Source organism: Haemaphysalis longicornis, unplaced genomic scaffold (genome assembly GCF_048455015.1).
Source record: "Haemaphysalis longicornis isolate Haplotype H1 unplaced genomic scaffold, Haemaphysalis longicornis Haplotype H1 scaffold_1, whole genome shotgun sequence".
In the NCBI taxonomy this organism is placed as follows: Eukaryota; Metazoa; Arthropoda; class Arachnida; order Ixodida; family Ixodidae; genus Haemaphysalis; species Haemaphysalis longicornis.
The window spans coordinates 160,604,803-160,619,011 of NW_027526203.1; the positions used below are offsets into that span (position 1 = coordinate 160,604,803).

General features: G+C 50.1%; 1 protein-coding gene across 3 annotated transcripts in view; it reads left to right on the forward strand.

The window, feature by feature from the left end:
* LOC144166954 (uncharacterized) overlaps positions 1 to 14,209 on the forward strand; it is a 58,289-nt gene that overhangs the window by 7,841 nt on the left and 36,239 nt on the right. For all 3 annotated transcript variants that reach the window (XM_077696391.1, XM_077696397.1, XM_077696400.1), the window contains exon 2: positions 3,743 to 3,818. In XM_077696391.1, coding sequence (XP_077552517.1) covers positions 3,756 to 3,818 — 63 coding nt within the window. In that variant the 5' untranslated portion in view covers positions 3,743 to 3,755. The remainder of the gene's footprint in view (positions 1 to 3,742; positions 3,819 to 14,209) is intronic.

Here is a 14,209-nt window from a genome sequence, read left to right on the forward strand (position 1 = left end):
GAGCGGCCGTGTCGCGAAACAGATTTTTATTTCGCTTTAGTTTCTTGCTCTTCGGGGGGCAGGTGGGACAGAATGTGGCGTTAATTCTCTTTGCTTCCAAGTCTTTCCGCGCCCAGACAGCATGAAAAATCCCGGTCAACAATTGGGGCTACCAGCCCCGCTGTTAAACCGCTATTCGCCGCGAGATCGACATGTAGGTGGCGACAGCGTCGCGCTGCTAGTGTGGATGCTCCGCTGAGCGGCCCGTAAGAATGCACACTGTGGGCGCGCTTCGTGCCTTTTTCCCGCCGTATGTGCGCACGAAAGGCGCAAACAAGAGTGGTATGCTGTAGTTCGGTTCCTCAACGTTCAATGTATAGCATGGAAGCGGGAGTAAGTTTTCATTACTATGCCAAAAAAGCGACGACCCATCGGGAATCGCAGAATGGCCGTAATAGGGACAATGAACTTGTACGCCGTGGCTCGTAGCAAGCTCGATCTTTCCAGACAATGGCTTTGAGCCTTCAATAAAAGCATAAGCAGAAACAAATCATGAAGCCTCGATCTCTGAAATTCAGTTTACAACGGCAATCTCAATCGCTTTCACTGTTAGCATGACGCATTCTTGCATTTGTGGGATGCCCTGAAATGGTAACACCACCTACCTGCCCCGACATTCCTTCTAAGAGCTTACGATATTTTTGTGTGTTCGAAAGGCAACATAAAATTACTGAATTTTGATCAGCGCAGAGATATAAATATAACCGCTCTAACGGGTCTTTTAAATGAAATTTTAATGACTCTGAAGGAAGGTTTGATGAATAACGGTTTCGGATCACTTATTTACGGCTTTCGTCGCAAGTGAACTTGCGAATTGAATTGTCAACGCACGCAGTACAAGCAACATCTCATGTTTAGCTAGGTTTTCGCAAAGTGACAAGCAGGTTTGCAGTGTGCAAACCAAGCTTCTGGGACCTCACAGTGAGCACAAATTTTCTGTTACGGCTGCTCTGTTGACCATTTGCGTTCCTTTTAAAATCTAACAGGTGCCTGCAACAGCGAGATGTGTTTGCATTCTTGCTATAAGGTCGCTTACGAACCCTAAACATGGCAAATAAAGTTGCGCTGTTGCAGATGTAGTAAAACGTTTCCTTTTTATTTCTCGTTGCGAATCAGCGCAACGGGTTCCCGGTAACTACTTTTTTTTGTAAACTGAACATCGCCTTTGTCTTGGCATTTAATCCTTGAGGATTGGTTAAAAAAATGCAAGGATAAAAGTTTTCTGTGCATTTCGTTTCTATTTTTTCGGGAGGGGGGGTGGTCTGCCAACGTTGCAAAAGCAGCGAGAAGAGAACGCATGTAACGCGAAAAGCCAAACGTTGGTTATCAGTATTACTTACAATCAAAAGTACGCTAGGCGTCGTGTTCCGTAGCGGTGAAAAAGCAGTACTTCAACACGTATTTTCAAAACTGATTAGCCGCCCATTGGTACGAGATTGTCCAGGAATTGTGGCTCGCCTTTTTCAAAATTGTATTGAAAGCAAGCATTGTGGGAAAAAAAAAAAAACAGCGAGTCATGGCACACACCCCTCACACATGTGGGCAACAACGTGCATTAAATTACGCGATTTTTTCTCTTTCTTCAAACTTAGGTCCACCTTAAGAGGTTAAGACGTGACCATATTAGACATTTGGTTATGCTGAGTGAGACACATTTCTGGACAAGGTGATTCATGTCGGGATTTGAAAATGTTATATATGAAAATGGCACCGAAATGCCACATGACAGACGCAAACTCACAACTGCTTAATTTTACCGCGAAATCCCCCCCCTAAATACTCTCGCGCATCCATAGAAACGTATTTTAAATAATACGTACAATTAGCAACTCAGTATAAACAACGACTGTCCAAAAATGGTATTTATTTTAGAAAAGGTACGGGAAAAACACGACCACTCAGGCGCTTGCGGGTGTAAAATACGTCCCCGCTAATGTATGGGCGATAGCGCACGGGTCGTGGGCAATGTAATTGTTTTTGTTTGTTTCATCTTTCTACAATGAAACAGCATAATTTTAGAAGGGTGTGGCAAATGCACGGGCATGCACAGGTCTTGTCGCTTCTTACCCGTTTCGCGTACTAAACTTTCATGCTTTAAATAATCAGCACGCCACCTTCAAAAAGCACCCTTCGACGTTCCCGAAGCGCAGACGGCTGCACTCAACAATACCAGAAGTTCAATGTGTGGAAGCAATGTTTATAACACATTTCACACTCAAGCAGTGACCACGGCGAAGATGTTTCGTGGAATTAAACCAGCGCAATAACCCGCAACAGCCGCTGATTATTGCGTTTCTAGAGGAAACGCGCAAGCAGAGGTAACTATGTCATTGTTTATTGTCAAACGAGTACACATATTGGTTGTTTTGGCGTATGCAGCACGCGTCTTGCGCCGCGCGCAACGTGAACAAGCAGACGACCCGAGAGCGCCATCCACACTAGGAGCGGTTCGTCCCGCCGCCGCCAGGGGCCGACTGTGTTCGCGCTGGGGGCGAATACCCGCAGTTCGGGCATTGCGCGTTTGCTCGCGTTCGCAACGTGCACGATACATTACTAAATTATTTGGTGAAGCCGATTTGACGCTTCAATTCAGGCTTTTTTTTTTTGTTTGTTTTGGCGCGCCGTCGTGCTGCTGTTCTCTTGGAGTTTTAATCACGTATCGCGTTCGCAGCGAGGACTGTTCCTTTTTTTTTTCTTTTTAGCTTGTTAGGTTAGGTTAATAGTTTTATCTCCTATTTTTAACGTTTTCGACATTTTTAAAGTAAAGATTTTGTTCTGCGATGAGCTTCTTGCTCGTTCTTGGTCGCTCCTCATTTTTGTCTGTTCCTTTTCTCGTGTCGGTGTAATTGCTTGGCCGACACACGGTGTATGCGTCGGTGTCGACTTCTTGCAGTTACCTTTACTTCACAAGGGTGAATCATACGTCTTAGGTTACCCGGCGCCGGCCATGGCAAGCGCAGATATGCTAGTGGCTCCTCCAATATTCTTGCATAGGACAGCTGGTCAGTACAGGAAAACGATTACCGCGAGCCTTGGCGTACTGCTTTATAACAAAGGGGGAACAACGCTGGCGAAAATGTATTTTAGATATTTAGCTGGTGGGTAGAAATTTAGTTGCAGCAGCTATTCTTTATGTTGGTACTTTTTGCCGGACGGGGATGTCTCCTTTTGAATTGTTTCAATCCGCGAAACAGTGACTGCTTCTTTATCTTGCTTCTTCTCGTGATATACTTATTCAAGTCAGTTACAGGAAGTGCTCTATGTAGATTTTAGTAATGGCTCTGAAACTAAATGGCTTGGCGTCGCATAGAAATCTACACAGGTATTTAGGTGTTGGGGCACTAATTTATTTTTACCGAGGCACCTTTTCAGCGGGCGTAATACAGGATGCTGTTGTCGACGTTTAAACCATTTTGGTGTCAGTAATGTCCACATTCGTTACGCGTTGGATAATTTGGATAACTATAGCATAACGCCGCCAGGTGTTACAACTGTCAAATATCTAGAAAGGGAAACAGCATGCTTGAGGAGCCATTTCTCGCCGACTCCACAAGGTATATTTTCATCATGTTTGTGTTCTCACCAACGTATTCTCCGACCTACTTCACTGTTGAGGGAGAAACAAGCTGTTAAAGCACAGTACAGGCTGATGGACTCCGAGATGTGTTTCCTTTTCTCACATGTTTCCTTTTCTCGGGGGTAGGTCAGGGTCAAAAATGGAAGAGAAGCTGCACCTCGCTTGGCAAAGAGGGAACCCGACACCGAACGGGAGCGTAAAGGTAAGCCTAAACGCCACGGGTGTGTGAAATGCTGTTTTTTCTCCGCAGAGATATGTCGATTAATTAAACTCCTCGTCCGCTCGACGACTCATCAGAGACTCCCTTGACATATACAACTGCAGCGCGAGCGACTAATGGAAGGCAAGAACACTGACAGACCTTGTGTGCCCTAGTGTCACTAGATAAGGTTACAGAGTATCGGCACTCTCTTCTCCTATCGATCCGTGCCGCCGCCTTGATCATTGGTCAGTTCACATCACGTGACACTTGTTTACACTGTGACGGTTCATGGGCACCGCCATTTGGTTGTTTATGCATTTTCTGTCGGTCAACTGCGGTAGTCTCAGCTTGTCCTCCCTGCTGTGCGGCTGCGCGCGACTGGCGTCGTTCCGAACTCGAATCAAAGATCAGGCGCTTCGCAGAATTTCAGCGGCGGTAGTGTGCCCGAAGATGCCGTGTTGCTGCGTCTTCGGAAGTGTTGTTTACAAATGACCTCGTCAAAGTTAGCGGTGAGGCCGCAGAAGCGGCAATCTGGCAACACTGGTAAACAACAAAATGGCCGTCGATGCACACCTGCGTGCCTCAGTGACGGTACTCTATCTCATCTATGACACTAGTGTGTCCGTTTCACCTTTTCCGGTGGTATCGTTTTCGGGGAAGTTGGTGAATGTCCGTGCGAACAAACTAGTGTCGCTAAGGCCTCTTTCAGTTTAGTATTTCCCCAGTTTGCGAGGAAGGCGTATTGTGTTCGTTTGAAAACGGCTTGGACGGGAGACAGGTTGTAAAGTTCCGAGTACGTAAATTATTTAATGAGGACTGCCTACAGCTCAGCTATCTTTTTGTGTAGCTTCTTTGTGTTTATTTGCTTTCATGCCGATTGGGCTGATGCAGCGTATACGTACACGAGGCGCGAGGGGCAGCCGTGGGAGCATTTTTCACTAGTCTTTGTGTTTTCCCAGCGTTTTCTTTGCAGGGGCCCGAGGAGACGTGCCGGTCGCCACAATAATTGTCAAGGGAGACTGCCTCTTTTTAGATGAAGGTTTCTGTTGCGAAACCACCGGAATGCCTCTTACCTAGTTGACAGGGATAATTACACCCCTGTAGAGCGTGACAGGAGCGGGTACGTTCTGGGCGGTCCATTATGTCAGCTGGGAGGGGTCACAAAGTATGGGCAGTATGGGGACGCGCCAGTGTGTATGCAAATCTAGTGCTCATATGTACGGAGTGCGGGTGGGATTCGTCGAGCATTCAAAGAATATATGTAAGGGGAGGGCAGGCGCGGAACGAAGGGGTTCGCACAAGGGGCCCTATTGAGCTCCTCACGGCCCGATGATCGAGTCAGAAAAACCCCCTGCCTAGGGATCAAAACGACTCGCCCCACGGCTTTTTAACTCACCCCGTCCACTTATACATTGGATGGGCCGAGCCGAATAAAACCTGTTTTTCTCGACTGAACTCTTTCTCGTCGAGTTCATGCATACGGGGATAATGGAGAGTTTTAGCATAGTGTGTGTTCCGTACGTTCTGTATGTACCGTGCGTACCGGGACCCGACTGCGCCTGCGCGCGCGGGCACGGGGAGGAGGGCCGCACCCCACCGGAACGAATGCGCGCGCTAGGCGAGGCGGGGGCGGCCCGTCAGCGGAACTAAGCCACCCTACCGGAACGACTGCGCACGTGCGCAGTCCAATCCCGGTACATACGGAACGTACAGACCACACGCTTTGTTAAAACTCTCTAGTAGAGCGCTTTAGCTTACCGTGTGTTCCGTAGGTTCCGTATGTATCGGGACCCGCCTGGGCATGTGCGCATTCGTTCTGGTAGGGTACCTTAGTTCCGCTTTAGGGCGGCCGGCCCTTGCCATGCCCGCGCATTCGTTCCACTCGGGGGTAGCCCAGCGCGCGCATGCGCAGTCGGGTCCCGGTACACACTGAACACATGGTACATACGGTAAGCTAAACCTCTCTAATGAGAAGACGGCCTCACATTTTTCTTGTTTCCGCGCGTTTCTTGGAATACGGAAATGCGTTAACAAAGGTGATTATCCCGCGTTCCTCTTACGGACGGTGCGTGCCGCCCGAGCTTTGATTGTTGAGCGTTGCGAGTTACCGTTGAGTTATGTTTTGGTGCTTGTTGTTACGCCAACCCGGAGGATCAACTCTGGGCTGTCCAACTTCCCGGAAACGCTGCCAGAGCCCAGGAACTTCTGGCCGACGCCTAGGAATTACAGTTGGGATCTAAATAAAGTTTCATTCTCTCCTCTTCGTTGATGTGTTTTGATGAACTTGTGTCGGTTTTAAGCAAAACGTCTTTGAGTACCCGCCTGAGAGAGGAGAGTTCTGTCACATGACTGCATTTTACGAGCGAAAAAGAGACGCGGATGAAGAAGTACACAGGACACTCGCTAGCGAGTGTCCTGTGTACTTCTTCGTTTGCGTCTCTTTTTCGCTAGTAAATTGCAGTCAGATAACCAACTAGCCCAACTTTCTGCCTTATATGTCACATGACTTTTGTACTTAAACATACGATTGGTTGTTGTGGCCAATAAGCGGCCTAAGTGCGTTAATTGGTAGGCCCTCCTAACTTTATGTTGGGACGTCGCGTTGGGAGGCGGACTCTTCGTAGTAAAACAGTTTTGTGGTTTGGGGTTCAACCGAACGAGAGCGAGCGTGTGCAGACGCCGGGAGACCCTTGCCAGTCATAGATGTTCCGCTAAGTGTTTTTGAGTATTTTTCTGCTTAAATGTACAATCTTTTGAATCATAAGCATTGAAATGTAGTCAAATGTCATCTCCAGTAAATTAAGCAAGTTAACATCAGAATTTTGAGATCTCTCGCGTACTTCATCGCGGGAACCAACATGCTACGGTATAGCGGGCAGGACAAAACCAGTCGCACTAGGTTCCGCCAAAGTGCTGCTGCAACAGTGTCTTCGATTCCGTCTACTCCCTGATATATCTGCCACTGATGCCGGTAGCAAGATTACCCCTCAATCTCCTTTCCGATGGTCAGTAACGGGAACAGCGAGATGACGAGCCGTGAAGGTGAAGAGTCACCACTTGTACTTGCGCTCCTAACTTCACTAAGCCGCGGGTCATCCTATCTATTAGAGAAGATCTTCCAGTTAGCGGGGAGCAGGCCATGCATTATGATCATGATCGAGGCGTATACGTACAGACACTTATTTGCTTGGATTGAGCCATACGCTGTCTTCTGGCATAAGAAAGGTTACAGCGTAGATTATTCGAGTCAATTCACGCTGATGTCCCATACTAGGTGCGAGGCTCCTATGGCATTGGGGTTACCGCTCAAGTCACAAGGCCACTGTCTTCATATATATCCTGGTATCCTTGCGCATTGTTATAAGTGTGCGTTTTCCGACGTGCTTTTGGGTTGGAAGGAGCGAGAACTATGGAAGGTCACCGATTACAGTGAGTACAAGACTTCAACTGCCGGGAACGAATCATTAAACGACTAATGCACGATCGGTGCCCGGCATCTACGCCAGCCTGGGGGAACAATGACAAAAAAGGGTCTTTCGTTCTCTAAAAATGCATCCACGGGCGTCTGAATGTGGCGCTCTTGTTAAACCTCCCGCTGGGTATGCACCGATCATTCCCATCATCGCGAACATATTCGCTCTGTCATTGAAATTATTATCCCCGTTTCGGGCATCCATGGCCCCGGTATCGCTTCCGTCGTTCTCCCTCTATATTCTGGTGTCCTGAGACCCGGGGAAATGACCGCTTGCTACAAAGGAGACCTCCATCGTCCCCTCCAACTTGAGGTGCGAAGAAGTCCGTTATTTTACCCGTTATTTTGTCTGATCAGGCTTTCCCTCATCCGAAAGTCGCCATAACTGGACCTCACCGACTACCGACGATCGACCGTAATTGTACTATGTATAGACTACGCCGATAGCAACGTTTCCTTCGCGGCGAAGTTAGAGATTGCTCAAGGCTGCCGCGGACCTTCTCGAAGCTGCCTCACCGTCACTCATTAGGTAGGCTAGAAAAACAAAGAATTCTTAACCGTGAGGAACTTGAACGTGATGACTTCGACGCCTTGGCGCACTGAGAAAATATATGCCGTGCCTTCAACCGGCTGCCTTGAAGTCTCTGAGGGCGCCCGGCATGAGACCTAACACCACAGGCACTTAAGTCCATTCAGGCGACCCTTCTCACCGCAGCGCACGCACATCGACCTCGGCAGTTGCCTTGCCAAGCCTACAGGTTTCCACTTTGGACGGTGAGCCACGGGGGTGCAAGGGGTTTTGGGACAGCGTGCAGACGACGGCCGACAGTCACCCGAACTTTCCCGATTTCGTAAACGTGAGTACTCTGAACCGTTTGGAGCCCTCCTTGAGGGCGCAGCAGATAGGTGCCTCGATGTTCACGCCCCTGCCGGGGGCGAACTAGTCAAAGACAAATTCTACTGCTTTGCGCACACCACGGCGTCTGTAAGCTCGACTCAGGCTGGCGTGAGGTCAGGAGCTCTCCAGGACGGCTGAGCAAGAACCGGTTCATCCAAACATGACGTGCCATGCGGTGAAACGCTTCTTACCCCAAACAGAAGAGACGACGGTGGAAACCAATTCGTCCGGTAACGTCTCTCAAGCCTTCACTAAGAAACAAGCCGTCGTTAGAGCCCACGCTTCGTACCAGAATGCCAAAGATTGGGCTGAACGCAAGCACTTGCAGATCAGAGCCAGCACCCAGGTAGCGTTGAGGGCCCCACCGAAAGACAAGCGTGACGAACGCGAGGATATGCCTGCCTCCGACAAGGGCGATTCAGCGGCCGCAATACAAGAAGTCGGAAAACGCGAAGTCAAAGATGTGAAAGAAAACGAAGAGTCTCCACCGTATGGGTTCGACTACATCTTCCTTCCCGACTTTATGAAGGGTGAACCGCTACCGGATATTCCTGAAACCCGGCTAGCACCGATCGTAGAACTAGTCCGCGGGGTTCCGGAAGCTAGAAAGTCTGAACCACCCTTGCTGACCACTTATGGGCATTGGGGGGAGACAGCGAGGCCTGGTCTAGAACCAGCAGAATCATACTGTGTACTGACCGCCATCACGAAAATGAACTTTTCAGGAGCAGAAGTTACGGAAAGCCAATCTGACGCAGGCGCAAGACTGTTCTAAGAACGCGGTTCGACTTTCTTCACGAGAGCTACCGTACTACCGAGACAGACAGTTGCCCGACATTCGGGCAATGGCTGGATTAGTGAATGAAGCGAAACCCTTCAAGGTACTCGTCGCAGGGCTTCGTTCTCTTCGTCTTCCCCTTGGCGACGCCAGGCAGTGCTGAAAGCTGCACGATGGCGCATGCACTGATGGAAACGGAAGAGGAGACGAATTGGACGAAAGCTTTCCAACGAATGACCTTGTGAACAGAAAAACCCTATACTATGGTTGCGGGCTAATTGTTCAACTCTACAAAGATTTTCTCGCGGGCGGGAGGAGGGAATAGGGCGAGCCAGTTCGACCTGAGGAATTTCAGCGACCAGTGGAACAGCATAGTCGCAGCCACGCGTTCGTGTGCACCGACGCGAGAGGCATTCGTTATCCCCAGCTGCTGAGTCACCACAGAAGAAAGCGTCGTCATATACAGCGAGGATCAGGACCAGCTGCGAAATACGCCGGTGGTCGGGCAGCCTTTCGCCTACTTTTCCACCCTCTGGCTCCGGTCGCAATACGAGGCAGCAGAGTTGTTGTGGCGCAGTTTAAAACTTGCAGCGTCTTGGGGCGCCAAAGAAGAAAAACTCTATGTACTTGAAGATGACGTGTCCAGATCCGCACGTTCAAGCTGTGCCGCAGCTCAGAGGTGTCCCAGACGTGTCAAAGTAGTACATCCGGGTACTGCTACGGGAAGTCAATCTGCCCCTGCTGCTTTCGTATGGATTGCGGGCGAGTATCGTCCCGAGGCGAACGTACTTGACCACCGCAACTCCCTGCATCGCCGCAACGTGTTCGAGACGCAGTGTCAGCTGGGGAAGCTATTGAACAGCCAGCAAGTTCGGCATGCAGGGAAGGGCTTGCACCTAGTAGGGGCAAACCCGATCGTGGCGGGCGGGGGAGCATGTTAAATCTCCCGCTCTGCATTACTATTATCGCGAACGAACTCGCCGTGGGATTAAAGTGATCATCCCCAGGGCAACCATGGCCCAAGTCTTCTCCGAGTAGTTCTTCCGCTGCACTTTCCTATTCATCATATAGGGGATGGTTATAAAGTTTCGGGTAATGCTAGTTAATACACTACTACTGTCAGAATAAATTTAGTGGCTGTAGTACGTTCGCGTCTGCGGTAAGTAGCAGGAGCAGCTTGGGCGCGGGCATGTGTCTCATGAGGCTTTTACAGCAAAGGTGTGTATAGCTACCACGGTAAATTTTATGCGCTCGCACCTTCACTTCGACAAAGAAAAAGTGGGGGCGGCTAATCACTTGTTCGTTCCAAGGCGGACGGCCAGAGGGTGCGGAGAGTGTGATATGGGGAATGAGTAAGGGCGCGTGCCATCAGTTGTAGTTCTTTATTAAGCAAGGGAAGGCCATGCCGCCAAAATAGCGGTTGGGGAAGGAAGGGAGGGGAGGAGTAGCCCAGTTGCAGAAATGTTGCGTCTGTGAAGACCACACAGGTGTTCCCTTCAGACGGGCACATCATGTCCCATGAGAGAATGTGTTCGTGAAGACCACACAGGTGTTCCCTTCAGACGGGCACATCATGTCCCATAAGAGAATGTTCACGACCGTGGTAGACCTAGTCCAAAGTAATCTTGAGAGACCACTCTCTACTCCGAACAGCCCAAGGGCTGTGAGAAAATGAGGGTCCTGAGGGGGTGGAGACCCCTTTCGGTGAATCCATAATCGAGTGTAATGTAATGCGAAGGCAAGGTAACATGTGGTCATTAAGGGTAACAGAGTGGATCCCTAGAGAAGGTAAGCGTGGCAGGGGGCGGAAGAAAGTTAGTTGGGCAGATAAGACCAAGAAGTTTGCGGGGATAAATTGGTCGCAGTTAACCCAGGACCGGTATAATTGGAGATCTATGGCAGAGGTCTTTGCCCTGCATGCAGTGGGCGTAGACAGGTTGGTGATGAGGATGATGATGATCTAGTGATTTGGGGTGTGACGGCTTCGTTGTCAGTGGCTTTGTTGACGAATATTTCTGTAGAGCCAGACATCAAAAAAGCCAGAGCCATGTAGACATGGAGGTAACGGAAGAAAGACAGCACTTCTGTGCCTGGCGTGCATATATTGTCAGACTGAAGGCGAGGGCATTAGGAGGGGCGCGACGCGTGGTCGTCCAGGGAAGGGGTGCTAGCATGGCGCTCCCGTGCTGCATCATGCGCAGCCTGGTGCCCCCATCCGGGTCCGTGGGACCCGGCAACCATGCCATACGGGTGGCAGTCCCATTACGGGACAGTATGGGGATTATATGTTGGATTCGGTGCACAGTTTGATGATCGGTGAAGGGCTTGCGCAGCTCTTGAAGGGCTTGCATGGTGAGAGTCTGAGAATGCGAATGCGTGGGGGGGGGCAGGTTTGCAATAGTGACGGCCCAATGACCCAGTGCTGTAAAGATGCTCTGGAGTTCCGCTTTCAGGGGGGACGAGTTAAAAGCGTGACGTGTGAGCGATCCGTCCAAGTCCGGTCGAGCTGGACAGTGCCAGGCCAAGCCCATATACGAAGGGGAGAGACTGGCATCCAGCTAGTTCACCCGGCAGTTTCGCTGCAAGCACGCGCTAGAGTGCCTTTTCACGAGCAGTAGGACGGAAGCGGGGAATTCCGGTTCGTTGGTCGGTAACTGTAACAGACGTGCTTAACCAAGGGGGGAGGGGGTGGTGAGGCCGAATGAAGTTCTGGAAGTGTACGCTTGTCCCAGGCACGTATCCCCTGTGGAGTTAATGTCCGCCGAAGCGCATGTTGTAGGGCTTTCGCGAGGAGCTCTTCCATCGGAGGGACCGGGGCAACCCGTTCAAAAGCATCAATGCTAGTATGCCTTGGAGGTCCAGTGATCGTGGGAAGTATGACCCGTTATAGGTTCGCTAAGTGCTTCTTGTGAGTCGAAGAGAGGTATGCCATAAGCCGCTGCGCCATAAGTGAGACGAACGAGGGCTACGACCCTTGAGAGCGTGAGACACGCCAATTGGTTAGCGCCGCCAAATTTGTTGGAAAGGCGAGAGATTAGGCGCAGCATCGGTTTCCAATTTTTGCGGAGCTGCGTTATCCATTGCTTAGTGATGTTGTGGCTAGCGAGGGGAGCGCCTAGTAGACTAATATAGCCACAGTGTGAGGCAGAGGGTGTGTTGCCGATGTAGATAGTATGATGCATGTTGGCGGGTGGTTGGTGCTGACTGTGGACCAGTAGAAATTCTGTCTTCTCGTGTGCCAGCTCAGGGCCGAGAGTTGGGAGAGTCGTGTATTTCTTCCAGAGAACTAAACATGGCACTGCATCAACTCACTCGCAACACGGCCCCGGGACCCGATAAAATTACATACGGAATGATCCGCAACCTGCCTGACGAGAAACTTGCAGAACTTCTTGACCATATCAATCGGGCTTGGAGATCAGGAAACCTACGCCCCGAATGGAAAGAAGCTCATGTTACCCTCATTCCAAAATCAGGAAAACCACCCAACACACCCGCCAACTTCCGCCCTATTTCCATGACATTGTGTGTTGGAAAACTAATGGAGAAGATGATGCTCGCTAGACTGGAATGGCACCTCAAAAACAACGGCCACCTGCCAGCCACAATGGTAGGATTTCGAAAGCATGTGAGCAAACAGGACATTGCCGAGCGCATCCATGAGGACGTATACGCACAGCCCAGTGCAGCCCAATTACGCACCATCGTAGGAGTAGATATAAAAAAATCATTTGACAATGTGCTGCATGACGCGATACTTCTCAGCCTCAAGGAAACTAGACCGGGTATCCGTATTTTCAATTACGTTAAAAATTTTCTAACAGACCGAACCATCTGCATCTTGGGACCCGATGGGAAACCATCTCGGCCTTACCCACTTCACAGTGGCACACCACAAGGGTCCATATTATCACCAACGCTCTTCAGTCTAGTGATGAAAAATCTCCCCGCCAAACTGAACGCTATCCAAAATCTTCAACACGCCATATACGCTGATGACGTCATACTCTGGTGTACAAAGGGTAGCCCCGGCGAGCAGGAGAACACATTACAACAGGGTCTCGATATCATCAGCGGGCACGCCCACGACGTAGGACTCACCTGCTCAAACGAGAAATAAGAATATGTAGTTGTATTGGACAACAGAACCAAGAAAAACAACCAATATCGCAACCTAATTACTCTGACAGTAAACAACTTGCCCATCCCTCGCCGTAGCCACATCAAGGTCCTGGGCTTCATCCTCCAACAAGACGCTAAAAGTACAGAATGGGGCAAATCCATCATTGCTCAAATTAACCAAATTCACCAAATGCTCCTCCGCGTGACGCAACACCATCAAGGCCTCCAAGAACACGAATTACGCAAAGTAGTGGAAGCCCTCGTGTTCTCTCGCGTAATGTATGCATACCCTTTTCAGCGCCTTACCAAGACACAAGCCAACAAAATCGAAACCGCCATCAGAAAATGCATCCGCATAGAAATGGGAGTACCTCTCTACTCTCCCACGGCATTAATTAATGACGCTGCCCTCCACAACACTCTTGAAGAAAAAGCCTCAGTTTATCATGAAGCTCGGCTTCATGAAGCTCAGCTTTCAGTTTATCATGAAGTTCATCTTCAGCTTCAGCTCGACTAACAACTTCAATGCAAGGGCGGGAAATTCTTCGCGCCCTCGGGTATCCCACCGACCACCTCCCACCCATCGCTCCCTCGCCGCCACCCTGGGAAAGCATACCAAGAATCACTGTGCTACCCATACCAAAACACATGAGTCGAGCCACAGATCAGGAACGTAGAGCATCTCGCGCTCAACATCTGCCCGAACCAATCCATGACACCTACTACACGGACGCCCGTTTTGTGGACCATACAACGACTACGGCATCGGTTGGCCCCTGCACAGCTCATGGACGGCATCACGTCAACGTCCCCTCGCCCACAGCTGCAGAGACTCAAGCCATTGAAGAAGCCATTACATTTCACCAGCATCGGACCGCCCACATTACAGTCCGCACGGACAGTCAGGGAGCACTACGAAGCTTCGCCTCGAATGACATTCCATCCCCTGTCCACATTAGCCTGACAACATACATGCACGCTCATCCCCACCTACACGTTTTCCTCGAATTGATCCCTGGCCACGAAGGCATAGAGGGTAATGAACAAGCTCACGCTCTGGCCCGCGACGCTCATTTCCCGGGCAGCCCTCAGCCGTGACCTCAGGAATACAATCCAAAAGA